The sequence below is a fragment of the Aquarana catesbeiana genome, linkage group LG05, assembly GCF_042186555.1.
Source record: "Aquarana catesbeiana isolate 2022-GZ linkage group LG05, ASM4218655v1, whole genome shotgun sequence".
In the NCBI taxonomy this organism is placed as follows: domain Eukaryota; kingdom Metazoa; phylum Chordata; class Amphibia; order Anura; family Ranidae; genus Aquarana; species Aquarana catesbeiana.
The window spans coordinates 566730154-566751978 of NC_133328.1; the positions used below are offsets into that span (position 1 = coordinate 566730154).

Consider the following 21825-nt stretch of genomic DNA (forward strand, 5'->3'; position numbering starts at 1 on the left):
ACGTGCAGTGGCAACAAAATAAATACATTTTTAAAAGCCTTTACAGGTTACCACTTTAGATTTACAGAGGAGGTCTACTGCTAAAATTACTGCCCTTGATCTTACCTTCACGGTGATACCTCACATGCATGGTGCAATTGCTGTTTACGTTTGACGACAGACCGCCGCTTGCGTTCGCCTTAGCGCGAGAGCAGGGGGCAAAAGGGGTGCTTTTTTTTTTTTCTTTATTATTTTTTTGCTTTTTTATCTTATTTTTAAACTGTTCCTTTCATTTTTTTTAAATCATTTTTATTGTTATCTCAGGAAATGTAAATATCCCCTATGATAGCAATAGGTAGTGACAGGTACTCTTTTTTGAAAAAATTGGGGTCTATTAGACCCTAGATCTCTCCTCTGCCCTCAAAGCATCTGACCACACCAAGATCGGTGTGATAAAATGCTTTCCCAATGGCGCTGTTTACATCCGGCGAAATCTAAGTCATGAAATGCTCGTAGCTTCCGGTTTCTTAGGCCATAGAGATGTTTGGAGCCACTGATCAGCTCTATGGTCAGCTGGCTGAATCACCAGCTGCATTCTCAGGCTCCCTGTTGAGACAGGAGAGCCAGAGAAAAACACGGAAGACGGTGGGGGGGGGGCGTTCCCTCGCATGGCTTGTAAAAGCAGTCTAGAGGCTAATTAGCCGCTAGGATTGCTTTTACATGAAAGCCGACCGCTGGCTGAAAAGAATGATACCAAGATGATACCTAAACCTGCAGGCATCATTCTGGTATAACCACTCAAAGTCGTGAATGGCGTACCTGAAGACAAAAAAATGGTTAACAATAAAACAGTAAACGGTAAAGTATAAAAAATTGCATACCTGAAAAGCAAACATGATAAAACATAATAACAATAAAACATTGCAGAATAGAATACAGTAAAAAAGTGCAGAACAATAGAGAGAGAATAGAGAGAGAGAGAAAACAATAAAACGACAACTATTTTTTTTTATTTTATATATTTTTTTTTTTTTACACTTTTTTTGTAACTAACTTTTATAACTGTAACCGGTTCCAGGTTCGGGTCTCTCAAAATGCGATGGCATCTTGGGAGACCCTGTGAAAGTGTGCCTAGTCTGTGCAATGCTGTACCCTACGCTAATACTCAACTAGTGAATGGTAGCGTTCAAAACATTCACCAATGCAAAAACCAGGATTGTCAGGACAGAAGGGACAATAATAGCGGGGTGTCACGCCTATATATGCGCTTGCTGCAGACACAACATCTTTTTTGGGGGGGTTCGTTGGGTAGGGGTACTCGGGAGGACATAAAGAAAATGCCTCTCATGCAGCCGACTGCATTTGGTTGGGGATGTGAATGGGGGAAGTACGGGCGCTGCAGAAGTGGTTGGTTCCCAATTAGGATTGGCGAATGCAGCAGGAAGGGCATTATGGGCACGACGGGCCTGTTTGTCTTCTTCTTGGTGGCAGCGGGACACTACTTGTGCTTGCCACCTCACCAGCTTGAACTGCACTTATGGGACTCGCCACGTCACCAAGTGTTACTGCAGTGCTGGTTTGACTACGACCGGGGTGTACTAGGCCGCTGGCGCTTACCAGTTCACCAAAACGCTACCAAAAAAACTGTTAGCGATTGCAGGGATCAGGCCTGACTCTGTGAACGCTGCAGTTATGCGTTTAGTGTTTTGTAAGTGACGGTGATCGATCGATACTGCACTTGGGTGGGGTGGGCTGGGCCGGGCGGAGGGGCAAAACGCAGGTGCTAGCAGGTATCGGGTCTGATCCCGCTAACACTGCGTTTTTGGGAGCCCTAAACTGCTGGGGACGCTAGTATAGATCTGATCGGATCAGATATTGATCCGTTCAGATAATATACCACTAAGGGAGGTGTACGGTGCGTGCGTGGGTGTTAGCAGTACTGGCGCTAACCTGACGCTGCCTGGGGCTGGTGCTTGCCAGTTCACCAAAACGCTACCAAAAACCTGTTAGCGATCGCAGGGATCAGGCCTGACTCTGCGAACGCTGCAGTTATGTGTTTAGTGTTTTGTAAGTGACAGTGATCGATCGATACTGCACTTGGGTGGGCTGGGCCGGGTAGAGGGGCAAAACGCAGGTGCTAGCAGGTATCTGGGCTGATCCCACTAACACTGCGTTTTTGGGAACCCTAAACTGCTGGGGACACTAGTATAGATCTGATCGGATCAGATATTGATCCGATCAGATACTATACCACTAAAGGAGGTGTACGGTGCATGCGTGGGTGTTAGCGGTACTGGCGCTAACCTGACGCGGCCTGGGGCTGGTGCTTGCCAGTTCACCAAAATGCTACCAAAAAAACTGTTAGCGATTGCAGGGATCAGGCCTGACTCTGCGAATGCTGCAGTTATGCGTTTAGTGTTTTGTAAGTGACAGTGATCGATCAATACTGCACTTGGGTGGGCTGGGCCGGGCGGAGGGGCAAAACGCAGGTGCTAGCAGGTATCTGGGCTGATCCCGCTAACGCTGCGTTTTTGGGAACCCTAAACTGCTGGGGACGCTAGTATAGATCTGATCGCATCAGATATTGATCCATTCAGATACTATACCACTAAGGGAGGCGTATGCTGCGTGGGTGGGTGTTAGCGGTACTGGCGCTAATCTGACGCTGTCTGGGGCGACGCATATCACCGCCGGGCGATCAGGGGGCTAAACCTTTATTCGGTAATAAACGGCGGGTGCCCTGACACTATAAAAAATAAATGAACTAACCAGCGTCACTCGTAACGGTTATACGGTGATCAGTGGTGAAAGGGTTAACTAGGGGGCAATCAAGGGGTTAAAACATTTATTAGATAGTATATGGGGGTCCCTGTCGCTATAAAACGCTGACGGCAAACCTAAATATTTACATCCCTAACTAGCGTCACCAGTGACACTAATACAGCGATCAGAAAAATGATCGCTTAGTGACACTGGCGACGGGGTGATCAAGGGGTTAAAACTTTATTACGGGGGGTTAGGGGGGTACCCTAGACCTAAAGGAGGATAACCCAAACTGCCCTAACACACTAACTGTCACAAACTGACACCATGCAGTAATCAAAAAAAAAAAAACTGCTTGGTGTCAGTGTGACGGGGGGGGGAGGGATGATCGGGGGGTAAAGGGGGGTGTAATGTTGCTCTGGCATGTTCTACTGTGTGTGTGTGTTTGGTGCACTCACATTACAGTCTTCTCTCCTCGGCGCCGGAACGGAAACTGCCGAGCCGAGGAGAGATGACATCACATCCTCCGCTTCTGTTTACATTACAGAAGCTGAGGATGTCTGTCATTGGCCAGGAGCGATCGCGAGGGGGGAGCCACGAATGAGTGGCCTCCCCCTCACCTTTGATCGCCCCTGACCTGAATCCGACCGCCGCTGACACCGGGGGGGGGGGTTCGATCGGACCCCCCACCCGCGGGCAGGCAAGGACATACATGTAAGCCCTTTTGCCTGCCCGTGCCACTCTGCCAACGTACATCGTCGTGTGGCGGTCGTCAAGTGGTTAAAGTGCAGCAAAAATAAAAAATTATGCTTAATGTGTACCTTAATTAATAAAAAGGGAATTAAATTGATATAAATATTGACAGTGGAATTAATCCATAACACACAAAACCAACACAATACTATCAGTGGCAATAATAGTATACAGTGAAGAATAAATTCTAAAGTAGAGTGATATCTTCCAAAATGTGCCAGTTTGTTGCTGTTGATAAATAAAAAAGTTCCTTCACCAAAAGAAAGAAGAAAATACACCTTGTAGTAATGGATATCTGCTTACCAGATACCAATCACCCCTTTAAAAAAATCACCCATTTAAAAAGAGAGTCACTAGCGCTTTTGCAGGATTGTGCCTGCTCACATGGACGGCTGGACAACTGGATGATGATTAGGCATGAACCCCTCCGAACCCAATCGTTCAAGCAAGGGATATATGGGAAACAAACAAAGTCTCCATAGTGTAAAACCATTTATTAAAATGCTATGGATAACATTAAAAAGCCAAATGGCCGCCTACATTTGTGGGCAATTTAATTCCCTTTTTATTAATTAAGGTACACAATTTAATTCCCTTTTTATTAATTAAGGTACACATTAAGCATAATTTTGTATTTTGGCTGCACTTTAACAATTATATTATATTTTCTGATAAACCACTAGCGCCCCCTATCTACTTATCTAACATTTAAACCTATTGTCTGAATTAGTTTTCGGTTTTTCAATCAAGGTGGAACTTCTTTCTATTGATAGAACTTTACTAATTTCAGTCTCAAGTAAATCCGGGCTGTAACCTTTCTACAAAAATCTATTTTTGAGAACCTGAGATTGTGATAAGAAGTCGGAAGTACTGGTACAGTTCCGACGCAGCCTTAAGAATTGGCTGTGGGGAACCGATTTGAGCCATTGGTCTTGATGGCAACTGTCGACCGGAATGTACCCATTCTGGTCGGTGGGTTTGAAATAAGTCCGGAACTCCAAATGTTGTTCCACCACAAATATTTCCAGATCAAGAAAATGAACTGTAGTGGTACTAGCCTCATAGCTCAAGGAAATACCTCTGTCATTGGAGTTCAGCCCAGCCATAAACTCACTCAAGGACCTGAAATCTCCATACCATTGGAAGAGGATGTCGTCTATGTATCTGGCCCAGAGAACCAACTCTGGTCTCCGGGCGGCATAGACGACATCCTCTTCCCACTGGGCCATGAAGAGATTGGCAAGGCTGGGGGCAAACTTGGCCCCCGTAGCCACCCCCCTCTTCTGTAGAAAAAACTGATTTTGGAACCAGAAATAGTTGTGTCGAGTGGCAAATCTCAACAACTGCATAATGAAGTTCCGCTGTAAAGAGGGGAGCTTATCGTCTCTAGACAAATGGTTCTCACCGCATCAAAGCCTAAATTGTGAGGTATGCAAGTGTAGAGTGCCGCCACATCGGCGGTAACAAGAAACATCCCCTCACGGAACTGTACAGACTCCAATAATTTAATGGTGTCTCGGGTGTCCTTTAGATAGGAAGGAGTAGAGCGAACGAATGGTTGCAAAAAGTAATCTACATACCTTCCAATTCGGGCCGTGACCGAGTCAATCCCGCTGACTATAGGTCTGCCTGGGGGATTGACAAGGTCCTTATGGACCTTTGGAAGGTAGTAGATAGCAGGAATGCGTGGAACCTGTTCCTTTCTTTTCCTTTCTTTTCCTTTCTTTTTTATTTAAGATTCCTAATGCGAACCCTTCATCGACTAGTTCAACCAGGGCCTTTTTGAAGGCAGCGGTGGGATCTGAAGGGATCTGCCTGTATGTATCTGTGTCATTCAAAATTTTAGTCATCTCATTCAAATATTTGGCTTTGTCAAGAACGACAATTCCACCGCTTTTATCTGCAGGGCGTATTATGAGATTTTTCCTTTCACATAATAATTTTAAACCGGTCTTGATTTCTGATTTAACATGTATATTCATGGCCCAGTGGGAAGAGGATGTCGTCTATGCCGCCCGGAGACCAGAGTTGGTTCTCTGGGCCAGATACATAGACGACATCCTCTTCCTATGGGATGGAGATTTCAGGTCCTTGAGTGAGTTTATGGCTGGGCTGAACTCCAATGACAGAGGTATTTCCTTGAGCTATGAGGCTAGTACCACTACAGTTCATTTTCTTGATCTGGAAATATTCGTGGTGGAACAACATTTGGAGTTCCGGACTTATTTCAAACCCACCGACCGGAATGGGTACATTCCGGTCGACAGTTGCCATCAAGACCAATGGCTCAAATCAGTTCCCCGCAGCCAATTCTTAAGTCTGCGTCGGAACTGTACCAGTACTTCCGACTTCTTATCAAAATCTCAGGTTCTCAAAAATAGATTTTTGGTGAAAGGTTACAGCCCGGATTTACTTGAGACTGAAATTAGTAAAGTTCTATCAATAGAAAGAAGTTCCACCTTGATTGAAAAACCGAAAACGAATTCAGACAATAGGTTTAAATGTGCCTTCATTACTACCCATTCTACCCAATCAAAACAAATTAGGGAAATTGTGAGAAGACACTGGAAGGTGCTCTTGAATGACAGGTTGTTGGGCTCAGCTCTTCCAGAACGGGCAGCGGTCATCTTTAGAGGGGCACGTTCCATCCAAGGACAAATAGCCCCTAACATAATAGATCCACCTAAAAAAGTTACATTCTTCCAGGAATGTAAGGGCTATTATCCTTGCCGCAAATGTAAGGTGTAACTCTGGAGGAAAGTGTAAAAGTACCACTTTCAAGTCGACGGTTACCTCCAAAATATATAGCATGAAACACTTCACCACCTGTTCATCACAATATATCGTGTATTTACTTACTTGTCCTCGTCACAAGCAGTACGTGGGCCGTACAATTAGAACCTTCTCCATACGTGTCAATAAACATGTGGCGGGTATTAGAAGAGGGAAAAGCAAACACACGGTACCACGCCACTATTTACAATATCATAATAAAGACCCGACTGGGACTCTTTTTCAAGTGATTGACAGATTTGTTCCTCATTGGAGGGGAGAATCACGTCTTCGGGGCGTTTGCACCTTGAAACGTATTGGATATATGAATTGAGGTCCTTTTTCCCGTTTTGTTTGAACGTGGAATGGGACCTCAACTCTTTTATTAATCAATCATAGAAATTCTCCCCTTCCACCCAGTATTGCCATTCACTACATATAAGGGACACACATTTTTCTTATATGTTATTTTTTTAATATACTTTTCACGCTTGGGAATTAGATTACCATTCTATCCATCCGTACGTGATCACGCTCGGTCTCTGACTTTTGTTAAGAGATGCGGCTGGGACGTTCAAGAGGTCGCGAGACTTCGGCATACGTGAACTCGTGCGATGTTTGCCCCCAGTCACGTGCCTTGGAGTCCTGCGCCGGGCGCGTCACTGTACGCAATGTAGGACTCCAAGGCGGAACACGCCGACCTACAGCCCTAGACGGAGATACTGTGGGCTGTTCTCATTGGCTGTTACGTCCGCTTGTCATTCAGTATATTATTTAGGATTGACGTTTGGCGCCCTTTTGGGACGGAGGTCACATCCTTTTGTTTGACATGTGGCATTTGGAGGTGTAACACTAGATGCCTCTTGCCAACTCACTGATTGGCTGCTGAGTCTGTTTCCTTTTCACTTGTGGATGTGATTGGTTGAGCCAACTGCAGCTGCCCCTCTCTTGATCAGCTGACATCTAGTCACTCTATCACATCAAGTTATTCTCTCCTCTTGTGATTGGTTCTAATTTTATGTATTATTTATAAATATTGGCAACTCTGAGCTGGTGGTTCATGCCCCAGTAGAAGACCTATGGGTCGAAACGTGTCGGCCTTCCACACCATCTCTTATGTTGCCCTTGACCTTAATGTGATCACTTTTTTTATATATATCGGGGTTTTTTTTAGCAGATTTTATCTGCACCATGGAGAGGCTTTATTTTTCTCTTTGCATAAAAGAAATGAATGCCTGATCTCCATCACACATTGTGCATCCCAGCTGGCATCACCCAACCTGCATCTACCGGGAACATCCATCCGATGACCAGGTCAACACCGGTGAACCACTTACTTGCTAATTTTGACGGTCCGGATATCGCTCCGCATGCCCTGGGTGGCACCATGCCTTCATGACTCCATGTCTAAGACAGGGGAGTCCACTGGATTCGGTAAGAGTTTACGCCTACCATTTTCTATTTTGATGCCATTATGAGTTGAGGAGGTGTCCATGTAGTGATCTTCCAAGTCTCTTCCAACATTCAGAACATCCACTACTGCTCAGAGACTTTCTTTATGTATATATTTAGAGACTCTGGTCTTTATTTACAACCATTTTTTTGATCACGGATTGATATTTTTATTTGCTCCATTTACCACACCTTGTTGATAGGTCTGTGGTCTTTGGGAGCAACCCATACCTATATTTTATATGCGCTACACTTTTTTTTATATACAACCAAAAACTTAAATGTATTTTATTGGTATTTTAGTAAAGCCCTTTTACTCTGATACCCCTAACTAAAATCTAGTGGAACCAATTGCCTTTAGAAGTCACCTAATTAGTACATAGAGTCCATCTGTGTGTAATTTAATCTCAATACAAATACAGCTGTTCTGTGAAGCCCTCAGAGGTTTGTTAGAGAAGCTTAGTGAACAAACAGCATCATGAAGGCCAAGGAACACACCAGACAGGTCAGAGATAAAGTTTAGTAAAATTTAAAGCAGGGTTAAATTATAAAAAAATACCAAAGTTTCAACATATCACAGGGGACTTTTCAATCCATCATCCGGAAATGGAAAGAGTGTGGCACAACTGCAAACTTACCAAGACATGGCCGTCCACCTAAACTGACAGACCAGGCAAGGAGAGCATTAATCAAAGAATCAGCTAAGAGGCCCTTGGTAACTCTAGAGGAGCCACAGAGATCCTCAGGTGGGAGAATCTGTCCACAGGACGACTATTAGTCACGCACTCCACAAATCTGGCCTTTATACAGTTTGTAGTGTACATAGATTTGCAAAACAATGAGAAGATAGACTATTCCTGAACTTTGTTTTATCTCATGGTTACTGTGAAATTGTGTGAACGCATCAATGCAGTGGCATGTTATCTCAGCTTGCAGAGCTTGGTTTCATTGAATGAGTTTACTATGTAAAGTAAATATTGCAGAATATACAGCTTCATGCTACATAACTAAGCTCAATTTTCTGAACACACCATCCCCACTGTGAAACATGGTGGTGGCAGCATCATATTGTGGGGATGCTTTTCTTCAGCAGGGACAGGGAATCTGGTCAGAGTTGAAGGGAAGATGGATGGAGCCAAATACAGGGCAATCTTAGAAGAACACCTGTTAGAGTCTGAAGACTTGAGCCTGGGGCAGAGGTTCACTTTCCAGCAGGACAATGACCCTAAACATACAGCCAGAGCTACAATGGAATGGTTTAGATCATGTGTCAGACACAAGGCCCGTGGTCCGAATCCGGCCCTCCAGGCTCTTCCATGTGGCCCTCGCACCTCTCCTGCAGCTGCGGCAACCCCCTTTTCTCTGCCCCCACCTTATCTCAGCAGCGTGCAGCAGCGGAGAGGCTCATCTCTGCCCCCCCTTCCCCTTTCTCAGCAGTCAACAGCTGAGAGGAGGACAGAACTCCTCATACAGACTCTGTGCTTCTCTGTGCAGCCGCAGCACCCCCTAGTCTCTGCCTCCCATGGTCTCAGTATTTAGCAAACTCCAGCCCTCCACCAGACCCTACACTTTCTGCTTCCCAGCCTCGCCCGCAGCTTCTTCCCAACAGCAGCACAGGGTAAGGGGGTGCACTCTTGAATTCTGATGGTGGGGGGGGGCTCTTGACACCTGATGTAACAGGGGGAGTGGGTTGCTCTGGACATCTAGTCACACGGATACAACTGGCCCTTTGTGGGCAACAATAATGCTGATGCGGTCCGCGATGATATTTAGTTTGACACCCCTGGTTTAGATCAAAGCATTTTCATGTGTTAGAATGGCACAGTCAAAGTCCAGATCTAAATCCAATTGAGAATCTGTGGCAAGACTTGGAAATTAGTAAAAAACAGTGGTCCTTTGTGCTACTACCAGAAATGTGTAATCCAAATAACCTTGTAGAGAATTGCTACACTATTTAATGAATTCACAAGCGTAAAAATATATTAAAATGGTCTTGCGCTATTCCCTAATGTGTAGGTGTGTATAACATAAAATGAACAAATAGAAATAATGTGAATATTCCCAAACAACAATACTGTTAGTGATTCGTAAATGTGCAAATAAGCTGTCCAATATAAACTTGAAGGTCGTTTTCACATACAGTAGAACCTCGGATTGTGAGTAACGCGGTTAACAAGCGTTTCGCAATACGAGCACTGTATTTTGAAAAATCCTAACTCGGTTTGCGAGTGTTGTCTCGCAAAATGAGCAGGATCAGGATCAAAGCATTGTGCAGTACCGCGTTTGGCCTGTGGTGGGGGGGGGGCGCTGGAGCTGAAACTGCGCCGTTCGGAACGGTTAGGAAAGACTCAGAAATACTACGTTCCCGAGCCTTTCCGAGGTTTGCCAAGGTTAGCAGAGCTGTCCTCGGGCCTTTCTGGCTGTTTCCGAGGCTCTCCGGCACCCCCCCCCCGCTTCTGGCCGCATGCGGTATTGCATGCCATTGAAGTCAATACGGAACAAATTATTTTTTTATTTATTTCCATTTACTTCAATGGGGAAACTGGTTTTGATATGCGAGTACTTTGGATTACGAGCATTCTCCTGGAACGGATTATGCTCGTAATCCGAGGTTCCACTGTAGTTGATAAATAGTCCTTTTGATAGAATAATCCCATACTGCTCACGGAACTCTCACCTCATAGATACATACCATGAGCCTTGGATCAACATCCAATATGGGTTAGGTGGTCCATCCCTCCAGAGACTCCTCAGCTAATCCTCAGACAGAGATCCCGACTCACATATTGGGATGAAGTAGACAAAAAGCCTCCAATAGTGTAGTACTAATAAAATAGATAATTCATTAAAATAATAACGGCTTACATCTCAATACAGCAAGCTGCGCACAAATAGATAAAAACAACCCCTACCCAGTCACCCAAAAAAGCAGTAAAATGTAAAAAAAAACAAGAGCTGGTTTTTGACAAGTCGTTTATTTAAAACGGTGCCGTCTTCTCCCCAAACCGTCTTCTCCCGCTGCCATCTTCCTCCCAATGCTGTTACCTGCAAAAAAAAAAACCCCTGCTCTTCTTCTGTGGCTGTCTTCCTCCATTGTGTTGTCGCCAGCTGTCTGGCATCTCCTATATAGCCATGGGGCGTGGCCATCTGATGACATCACCTGGAGAGTCCACCCCTTGTGATGTCACAAGGGGCGGGCTCTCCAGGTGACATCCGGGCAGGTTGAAATGTATTGGTACTAGTGAGTTAGTGGCTGGCCCAGGCTGGGGGAAAGGGTTAAAGTACAACTATAGGCAAAACTCTTTTTTTTCATGTTGAACAGAGCCAGTGAGGGTTATAAGACTGGTCAAATTTTTTTTTTTGCCATCTGCGGAGATTTCCCTTCACTTCCTGTCCCATAGCCAAACAGGAAGTGAGAAGAAATCCCTGCAAATTAAGGGAATTTCTTGGGGATCCCCTGGTCCCCAGAACTAGTGCCCCGTTGGAAGGTTCCTCTCTATTACTTTTCTGGGGGCAACCCAAAATTTGGGATTTTCTTTTACTTTCACTTTCGGTGATAATGGTAAACAGGACAAATAGAGAGGGTGAATCTCCCTAACAGAGGTACAGACAGCAATAAAAACTGACAAGTGTTCTAATCCCTCTCCACTCCACCCATGCGATGCGATTCAGGTGCAGAGAAAAAAGGGTCTTGCACCATTTTGGTGCTGATGCAATGAGATTTGAGGCATACGAAACATATTTCTCAAATTGCACAGACATCGCATGTGATGTGCACAGGATGTGGTGTGATTCCTGTACGAATCACATGTAGCGTTACGGGTGAGTGGCCCCAAGTGCACGCTGTCTGTGTTCAAGGCCGTACACCTGCACCCGCACGCCTCTCAAATTAGGACCTGCATCCCCATAGCATACCCTGCCTACACACAGCTCTAGCCGCATAAAAAAAAAAAAAAAACGGATTCACACTGTACGGGCTACAGTACCCATATGAATGAATGAAAGACCTCATTCACACACAAAGCTTTATTTATTACCCACTTGCCAACTGCCCTATAGCACATCTACTGTTACAGGGCGGACACGTTGCACAGGATCATGTAAATATTATATATATACATGATACAGGAGATGGTCAGAGACTGCAGACATACTACAGGAGATGGTCAGAGACTGCAGACATGGTACAGGAGATGGTCAGAGACTGCAGACATGATACAAGAGCTGGTCAGAGACTGCAGACATGATAGAAGAGATGGTCAGAGACTGCAGACATACTACAGGAGATGGTCAGAGGCTGCAGACATAATACAGGAGATGGTCAGAGACTGCAGACATGGTACAGGAGATGATCAGAGACTGCAGACCTGCTGGACGTGGTAAGGGAAGCGCCAGACTGTCCTATTCAAGATGATCAATACCCCGCCGCCCTCACCACTAACCTGTCGGCAAATCATTCCTGATTTCTGGTGAATGATTTAAACACAGCAGAGCACACTCAGCACTGGAATTACTTTGAATACACAAAAGATTTCTTTTAATCAGATCACAGATTTATATATTTCAGGACTATATTTATTCACTACTTAATAAGACTCTTTTGTGCATTTGTCACCACAAAGCACTGCACACCAATTTTTGTTTTATTGCCCTATCTGCATGCTCAGTGTAGAGGTGGGGGGAAGAGCAGAGGACTGTGTGGATGCTGGTCGAGAAGGATGGGAATTGGTCCGTGGTGACACTGGGCAGGGGAGCGCTATGGTAATAGTATTATATGGGGACAGGTTAGTGGTGAGGGCGGCGGGGTATTGATCATCTTGGATAAGACAGTCTGGCACCTCCCTTACCACGTCCAACCCCCCTCGGTGTCCTCCCCGCGGCCCCTCACCTGGCTATGCCTCCGTCACACCTGGCTTGATATGCTGCAGCTCCACTCTCCTCCTCGGAGCTCCGTGCTCAACAAGCCGGCCACCGCCACTCTTAGCAGCAGCAGCTTCATGTCCTCGCCAACGTGCACACAGCGTCGCTCCTCGACGCAGGGCAGCAGGGGAATGACGTCAGTCAGGGGCAGCAAGCGGGAAAAGCCGTCAGGGGCAGCAAGCGGCTTACTCCCACGGCTCTTCGGCGGCTTTCGGCTCTTTCAGTTGCGGAGGCGGGGCTTAACGTGCCGCGAGGATGACGTCATCAAAACATCGATTACTCCAGTCGTAACATCGATGCCATATCGTGTAAGATCGAATCGCGATGCATCGATGTTACAATTAATATCAACAGCCCTAGTATATATACGTGATCCTGCACTTCGGGTATCGGGTGTGAGTGCGCACCACCGGCGGCTTGCTCCTGCTGTGTAGATTATCGGTGGGTCCCACGAACCCGATGTCTGCTGGCACCCGCTGATCGTTTTGTACACAGACAGAATGGAGATCTGCCCATGTAAACAAGGCAGATTGTCAGTACAGATTGTTCCCGTAAAAACAGAAACATTGATCCATGCCTTACACTAGTAAAAATAATAATAAACATTATACTTACCTGCTCTGTGTAGTGGATTTGCACAGAGCAGCCCAGATCCTCCTCTTCTCGGGTCCTCCTTTTGTGCTCCTGGCCCCTCCCTCCTCCCGAGTGCCCTCACTGCAAGCAGCTTTCTATGGGGGCACCTGAGCCGAGCTGCAGCTCCATGTGTGTCCATTTAGACATGGAGTCAGTGTCAGTTAAGTGTCCGATTTGTCCGCTGCAATATCTCTGACGTTGCTGATTGCCGCCATTACTAATAAATAAATAATTAAAAATTCCATAAACATATCCCATAGTTTGTAGACGTTATAACTTGTGCGCAAACCAATCAATATACGCTTATTCAGGGAGGGATCCGGGGGGGGGGGGGCAACGGGGCAATTGCCCCCTCGAGAATGTGGGTCAGTAAATGTGCTGGCAGGCGTCGCTGTGGGTGAGAGAGCCGGCGGGCAGCTCCGCGGCTGAAAGACAGCGGTGGGGAGAGACAGCGGGTCTCGGGCGGCTCCGGTGGGGACTGGGGAGGGACAGCAGGCGGCTCCGGTGGGGACTGGGGAGAGACAGCAGGCGGCTCTGGTGGGGACTGGGGAGAGACAGCAGGCGGCTCCGGTGGGGAGAGACAACGGGCGGCTCCGGTGGGGACTGGAGAGAGACAGCGGGCTGCACTGTTGGTGAGCAGCTGTACGGCTCGGTGACAGCGTGAGCGGCTGCTGGCCAATCAGGGAGCCGGCTGGCGGAGGAGCAGAGAGATAACACCATCTCTCACCGCCCAGCGCCCGCCCTGCATCCCTGCAGTTCCACCCTCACTGTGTGTGCAGTGTGCAGGCAGCCGCGGCAGCAGAGAGATTACATCATCTCTCTGCTGCTTGCCTGGGACACAGCAAGAGATGATTATAGCAGGCAAGTAACAATCCGCAACGTGTGGCATGGGACGTGGCAAGTAACAATCCGCAACGTGTGGCATGGGACGTGGCAAGTGACAATCCGCAACATGTGGCATGGGACGTGGCAAGTGACAATCCGCAACGTGTGGCAAGTAACAATCCGCAACGTGTGGCATGGGACGTGGCAAGTGACAATCTGCAACGTGTGGCATGGGACGTGGCAAGTAACAATCCGCAACGTGTGGCATGGGACGTGGCAAGTGACAATCTGCAACGTGTGGCATAGGACGTGGCAAGTGATAATCCGCAACGTGTGGCATGGGACGTGGCAAGTAACAATCTGCAACGTGTGGCATGGGACGTGGCAAGTGACAATCTGCAACGTGTGGCATGGGACGTGGCAAGTGACAATCCGCAACGTGTGGCATGGGACGTGGCAAGTAACAATCCGCAACGTGTGGCATGGGACGTGGCAAGTGACAATCCGCAACGTGTGGCATGGGACGTGGCAAGTAACAATCCGCAACGTGTGGCATGGGACGTGGCAAGTGACATCTGCAATGTGTGGCATGGGACGTGGCAAGTGACAATCTGCAACGTATGGCAAGTGACAATCTGCAACGTGTGGCATGGGACGTGGCAAGTGACAATCTGCAACGTATGGCAAGTGACAATCTGCAACGTGTGGCATGGGACGTGGCAAGTGACAATCTGCATCTAGTGACAGGCGACATGGCAAGTGGCAATCCGCAACGTGTGGCAGGTGACAGTGGCAAGTGACACGCTCGGGGCTCCCACTGATTCTGCATTATGGTGAGTTGAACTATTTCTTTTTTTTTATAACAATGTAATAATAGTAATAATGCGCTTCAATCATCCTGACACCATAACAACCATGGTGCCGTGATGATTGAAGCGCTAACACCAACCATTTCCCCATTAAATTTACCTCAAAAAAAGTATTTTCTGGCAGTGCCCCTCCCAAGACTAGGCTCTGGATCCGCCCCTGCACTTATTAGGATTTATTTTTTACCAAAAATATGTAGTAGAATACATATTGGCCTAAATTGATAAAGAAATTCGATTTTTCACATTTTTTAAATCGGATATGTTATATAGCAGAAAGTAAAAAATATAGTTTTGTCTTTAAATTTGTCGGCCATTTTTTGTTTACAGCGCGAAAAATAAAAACCGCAGAGATGATCGAATACCACCAAAAGAAAGCTCTGTTTGTGGGGAAAAAGGACATACATTTTATTTGTGTACAGTGTCGCACGACTGCACACTTGTCAGTTAAAATAACACAATGCTGTATCTAAAAAAAGTAAAAAATGCCCTGGTGGGGAAGGGGGGGGGGGGTTAAATCTTACCGAACTGAAGTGTTTACCTCAATACAGTTTTACCTTTAAGGTTTAGTGGGGATTTTTTAACTTATATTGTGTTTGTGTCTACCAATAATGATTTTAGTGTATTTTTAGCAGAAATATCATTTTGATATTTGTGGGGGCAGGGGCTCTGTCAGGTAGGCTGTATGGGGCCCTGTGATTTCTAATAGCATCTCTGGCTACACTTCATGATGGTGATAGGACAATTGTAGGAGATAAAAAGTAGGCTGGGATGGAAAGGGTGTCAGACATAAGGGTGTATAGAGTGCCCAGAGCTGGGACACCAGTGGATATGTGCAGTGCAGGTTTATATGCACAGACAGAGCAGGAGAAGGAGTAAAGTGATAGATGGAGTATAGTGATAGGAGAAGGGGTAAAGTGATAGGAGAAGGAGTAAAGTGATAGGAGAAGGGGTAAAGTGATAGGAGAAGGGGTAAAGTTATAGGAGGAGGAGTAAAGTGATAGGAGAAGGAGTAAAGTGATAGGAGAAGGGGTAAAGTAATAGGAGGAGGAGTAAAGTGATAGGAGAAGGGATGAAGTGATAGGGGAAGGGATAAAGTGATAGGAGAAGGGGTAAAGTGATAAGGAGAAGGATTAAAGTGATAGGAGAAGGGGTAAAGTGATAGGAGAAAGGGTAAAGTGATAGGAGAAGGAGTAAACTGATAGGAAAATGGGTAAAGTGATAGGAGAAGGAGTAAACTGGTAGGAAAAGGGGTAAAGTGATAGGAGAAGGAGTAAAGTGATAGGAGAAGGGGTAAAGTGATAGGAGAAGGGGTAAAGTGATAGGAGAAGGGGTAAAGTAATAGGAGGAGGAGTAAAGTGATATGAGAAGGGGTAAAGTGATAAGGAGAAGGAGAAAAGTGATAGGAAAAGGGGTAAAGTGATAGAGGAAGGAGTAAAGTGATAGAGGAAGGAGTAAAGTGATAGGAGAAGGTGTAAAGTGATAGGAGAAGGAGTAAAGTGATAGGAGAAGGGGTAAAGTGATAAGGAGAAGGAGAAAAGTGATAGGAGAAGGGAAAAAGTGATAGGAAAATGGGTAAAGTGATAGGAGAAGGAGTAAAGTGATAGGAGAAGGGGTAAAGTAATAGAAGGTGGAGTAAAGTGATAGGAGAAGGAGTAAAGTGATAAGAGAAGGGGTAAAGTGATAGGAGAAGGAGTAAAGTGATAAGGAGAAGGAGTAAAGTTATAGGAGAAGGGGTAAAGTGATAGGAGAAGGGGTAAGGTGATAAGGAGAAGGAGTAAAGTGATAAGGAGAAGGGGTAAAGTGATAGCAGAAGGGGTAAAGTGATAGGAGAAGGGGTAAGGTGATAAGGAGAAGGAGTAAAGTGATAAGGAGAAGGGGTTAAGTGATAGGAGAAGGGGTAAAGTGATTGGGGGAGGGGCGGGTGGATTGTGTAAAATGAGCCAGACTAAATGAAAGCCATTTATCCGGAAGGAGGGTGGAGGAAGGAGGGTGAGTTAATGGGAGTGAAGAGGGCATTATAAACAAGGAGAGAGATTGATGTGTTACAGAACTCAGTGAACACTGCATTGTGGTGTGAACATGACACACAGAAAATTATTGTTAGCAAAGCACCTGGGGAAAGTGCCCCTGTTTTGTGTCAGCCCTGACTATACACACAGACAAGGACTGTAGACAGTTACACGTGGATCTGTGTACACTCCTCCATCCATCCCTCCTCCTCCTCCTCCTGCATGTCCCCGCTTATCCCCTCTCCTCCTCCCCCTCCCCCATTCAGCCATGAAGCCCGGGAAGAGGATCAGTGTGGGCTCCAGAGGCCTGTGTCTGGCCATTCTCTGCCTGCCATGCAGCGGCCTCCTCTATTCCATCCCCCTGCAGCGTCCAGAGGACTGCTCACTGCAACAATACTACGACCCGGGGAAGCTGTCCTGTGTGCAGTGCCCAGACACCCAGCGGCCCAGCCAGGATGGTAGATATATAAACAGGGGGAATGGGGTGCACAGGGGTTATGTAGCTTGTGCATGTATTTGCAAATGTGTGCAAACTAAACCCGTTTTAAACGCATACTGATATACACAAGTCCGCATTACAAGCCACAGGGGTGGTAGAAGCAGCCAAGGCTGTGCGAGATCATTGGAGGAAGGGAGGCTGTGAAGTAGGGCTGCAACTAACGATCATTTGCATAATCGATTTGTTGGCTGATTATTGTTTTGATTAATCGATTAATAGGATAAAAACCTCAAAAAAGTTTGGTGTATGATTTAGTTAATATGTAAAGTTTAAAAAAAAGACACTTTATTCTTGAATATCTCTATACAGTGGTAAATATAAATAACTAGCTATATGGTTAGGGAACAAAATATCTAATCCACTCTGAGAATAACATAACAGACAGAAAAGATATATATATATATATATATATATATATATATATATATATATATAAAAATAAACAAACTCACTATTAGAGGTTAAACCTGGTAGATATTTAAAAAAAAAAAAAAAAAGGTTAACAGACCGAAAACACTGTTTTGCTGATTTTCAGACAGGATTGTAAATTAACCACTTGCTGACCGCCTCACGCATATATACGTGAGCAGAATGGCACAAGCAGGCAAAATCACGTACCCATACGTGATTGCCTTCCCGCGGGCGGGGGGTCCGATCGGACCCCCCCCCCCCCCGGTGCCAGTGGCGGTCGGCATTTGGCTAGGAGCGATGAGAGACGAGGGGGAGACCATCCGATCGTGGCCCTCCCCTCGCGATCGCTCCCAGCCAATGAGGAACATCCCCTGCCTGTGTATAGTACACACAGGCAGAGGATGTGATGTCATCTCTCCTCGGCTCGGCAGTTTCCGTTCTAGCGCCGAGGAGAGAAGACATGTAAGTGCACCAACACACACACACAGTAGAACATGCCAGGCATACTTTACACCCCCGATCCCCCCCCCAATCCCCCCTCCCCCCTCCCTGTAACACTGACACCAAGCAGTATTTTTTTTTTTTTTTTGATTACTGCAGGGTGTCAGTTAGTGACTGTGGTAGGACAGTGAGTGTTACCCCCCTTTAGGTCTAGGGTACCCCCCTAACCCCCCCTAATAAAGTTTTAACCCCTTGATCACCCCCTGTCACCAGTGTCGCTAAGCGATCATTTTTCTGATCGCTGTATTAGTGTCACTGGTGACGCTAGTTAGGAACGTAAATATTTAGGTTCGCCGTCAGCATTTTATAGCGACAGGGACCCCCATATACTACCTAATAAATGTTTTAACCCCTTGATTGCCCCCTAGTTAACCCTTTCACCACTGATCACCGTATAACTGTTACGGGTGACGCTGGTTAGTTCGTTTATTTTTCATAGTGTCAGGGCACCCGCCGTTTATTACCGAATAAAGGTTTAGCCCCCTGATCGCCCAGCGGTGATATGCGTTGCCCCAGGCAGCGTCAGATTAGCGCCAGTACCACTAACACCCACGCACGCAGCATACGCCTCCCTTAGTGGTATAGTATCTGTACAGATCAATATCTGATCCGATCAGATCTATACTGGCGTCCCCAGCAGTTTAGGGTTCCCAAAAACGCAGTGTTAGCGGGATCAGCCCAGATACCCGCTAGCACCTGCGTTTTGCCCCTCCGCCCGGCCCAGCCCACCCAAGTGCAGTATCGATCGATCACTGTCACTTACAAAACGCTAAACGCATAACTGCAGCGTTCGCAGAGTCAGGCCTGATCCCTGCGATCGCTAACAGTTTTTTTTGGTAGCGTTTTGGTGAACTGGCAAGCACCAGCCCCAGGCAGCGTCAGGTTAGCGCCAGTCGCGCTAACACCCACGCACCGTACACCTCCCTTAGTGGTATAGTATCTGATCAGATCAATACCTGATCCGATCAGATCTATACTAGCGTCCCCAGCAGTTTAGGGTTCCCAAAAACGCAGTGTTAGCGGGATCAGCCCAGATACCTGCTAGCACCTGCGTTTTGCCCCTCCGCCCAGCCCGGCCCAGCCCACCCAAGTGCAGTATCGATCGATCACTGTCACTTACAAAACACTAAACGCATAACTGCAGCGTTCGCAGAGTCAGGCCTGATCCCTGCGATCGCTAACAGTTTTTTTGGTAGCGTTTTGGTGAACTGGCAAGCACCAGCGGCCTAGTACACCCCGGTCATAGTCAAACCAGCACTGCAGTAACACTTGGCGACGTAGCGAGTCCCATAAGTGCAGTTCAAGCTGGTGAGGTGGCAAGCACAAGTAGTGTCCCGCTGCCACCAAAAAGACAAACACAGGCCGTCGTGCCCATAGTGCCCTTCCTGCTGCATTCGCCAATCCTAATTGGGAACCGACCACTTCTGCAGCGCCCGTACTTCCCCCATTCACATCCCCAACCAAATGCAGTCGGCTACATGAGAGGCATTTTCTGTATGTCCTCCTGAGTACCCCTACCCAACGAACCCCCCCAAAAAAGATGTTGTGTCTGCAGCAAGCGCGGATATAGACGTGACACCCGCTATTATTGTCCCTCCTGTCCTGACAATCCTGGTCTTTGCATTGGTGAATGTTTTGAACGCTACCATACACTAGTTGAGTATTAGCGTAGGGTACAGCATTGCACAGACTAGGACACACTTTCACAGGGTCTCCCAAGATGCCATCACATTTTGAGAGACCCGAACCTGGAACCGGTTACAGTTATAAAAGTTAGTTACAAAAAAAAGTGTAAACAAAAAAAAAAACACATACAAAAATATAAAATAAAAAAAAATAGTTGTCGTTTTATTGTTCTCTCTCTCTCTATTCTCTCTCTATTGTTCTGCTCTTTTTTACTGTATTCTATTCTGCAATGTTTTATTGTTATTATGTTTTATCATGTTTGTTTTTCAGGTCTGCAATTTTTTATACTTTACCGTTTACTGTGCTTTATTGTTAACCATTTTTTTGTCTTCAGGTACGCCATTCACAACTTTGAGTGGTTATACCAGAATGATGCCTGCAGGTTTAGGTATCATCTTGGTATCATTCTTTTCAGCCAGCGGTCGGCTTTCATGTAAAAGCAATCCTAGCGGCTAATTAGCCTCTAGACTGCTTTTACAAGCAGTGGGAGGGAATGCCCCCCCCCCGTCTTCCGTGTTTTTCTCTGGCTCTCCTGTCTCAACAGGGAACCTGAGAATGCAGCCGGTGATTCAGCCAGCTGGCCATAGAGCTGATCAGAGACCAGAGTGGCTCCAAACATCTCTATGGCCTAAGAAACAGGAAGCTACGAGCATTTTATGACTTAGATTTTGCCGGATGTAAACAGCGCCATTGGGAAATTGGGAAAGCATTTTATCACACCGATCTTGGTGTGGTCAGATTCTTTGAGGGCAGAGGAGAAATCTAGGGTCTAATAGACCCCAATTTTTTCAAAAAAGAGTACCTGTCACAACCTATTGCTATGATAGGGGATATTTACATTCCCTGAGATAACAATAAAAAATGATTTAAAAAAAAAATATGAAAGGAACAGTTTAAAAATAAGATAAAAAAGCAAAAAAATAATAAAGAAAAAAAAAAAAAAAAGCACCCCTGTCCCCCCTGCTCTCGCGCTAAGGCGAACGCAAGCGTCGGTCTGGCGTCAAATGTAAACAGCAATTGCACCATGCATGTGAGGTATCACCGCGAAGGTCAGATCAAGGGCAGTAATTTTAGCAGTAGACCTCCTCTGTAAATCTAAAGTGGTAACCTGTAAAGGCTTTTAAAAATGTATTTAGTTTGTCGCCACTGCACGTTTGTGCGCAATTTTAAAGCATGTCATGTTTGGTATCCATGTACTCGGCCTAAGATCATCTTTTTTATTACATCAAACATTTGGGCAATATAGTGTGCATTAAAATTTAAAAAAGTGTGTTTTTTCCCCAAAAAATGCGTTTGAAAAATCGCTGCGCAAATACTGTGTGAAAAAAAAAAATGAAACACCCACCATTTTAATCTGTAGGGCATTTGCTTTAAAAAAATATATAATGTGTGGGGGTTCAAAGTAATTTTCTTTCAAAAAAAATAATTTTTTCATGTAATCAAAAAGTGTCAGAAAGGGCTTTGTATTCAAGTGGTTAGAAGAGTGGGTTATGTGTGACATAAGCTTCTAAATGTTGTGCATAAAATGCCAGGACAGTTCAAACCCCCCCCCCAAATGACCCCATTTTGGAAAGTAGACACCCCAAGCTATTTGCTGAGAGGCATGTCGAGTCCATGGAATATTTTATATTGTGACACAAGTTGCGGGAAAGAGACAATTTTTTTTTTGCACAAAGTTGTCACTAAATGATATATTGCTCAAATATGCCATGGGAATATGTGAAATTACACCCCAAAATACATTCTGCTGCTT

General features: G+C 45.8%; 1 protein-coding gene across 2 annotated transcripts in view; it reads left to right on the forward strand.

The window, feature by feature from the left end:
• Nucleotides 1-21825, forward strand: part of TMEM67 (transmembrane protein 67) — a 124742-nt gene that overhangs the window by 33528 nt on the left and 69389 nt on the right. Inside the window, exon 1 of one of the 2 annotated variants that reach the window (XM_073631962.1) lies at nt 17244-17433. The exons of the other annotated variant lie outside the window; for it this stretch is intronic. Coding sequence (XP_073488063.1) covers nt 17244-17433 — 190 coding nt within the window. Of the gene's footprint in view, nt 1-17243; nt 17434-21825 lie in introns of those variants that run through there. 2 annotated transcript variants of the gene reach the window in all.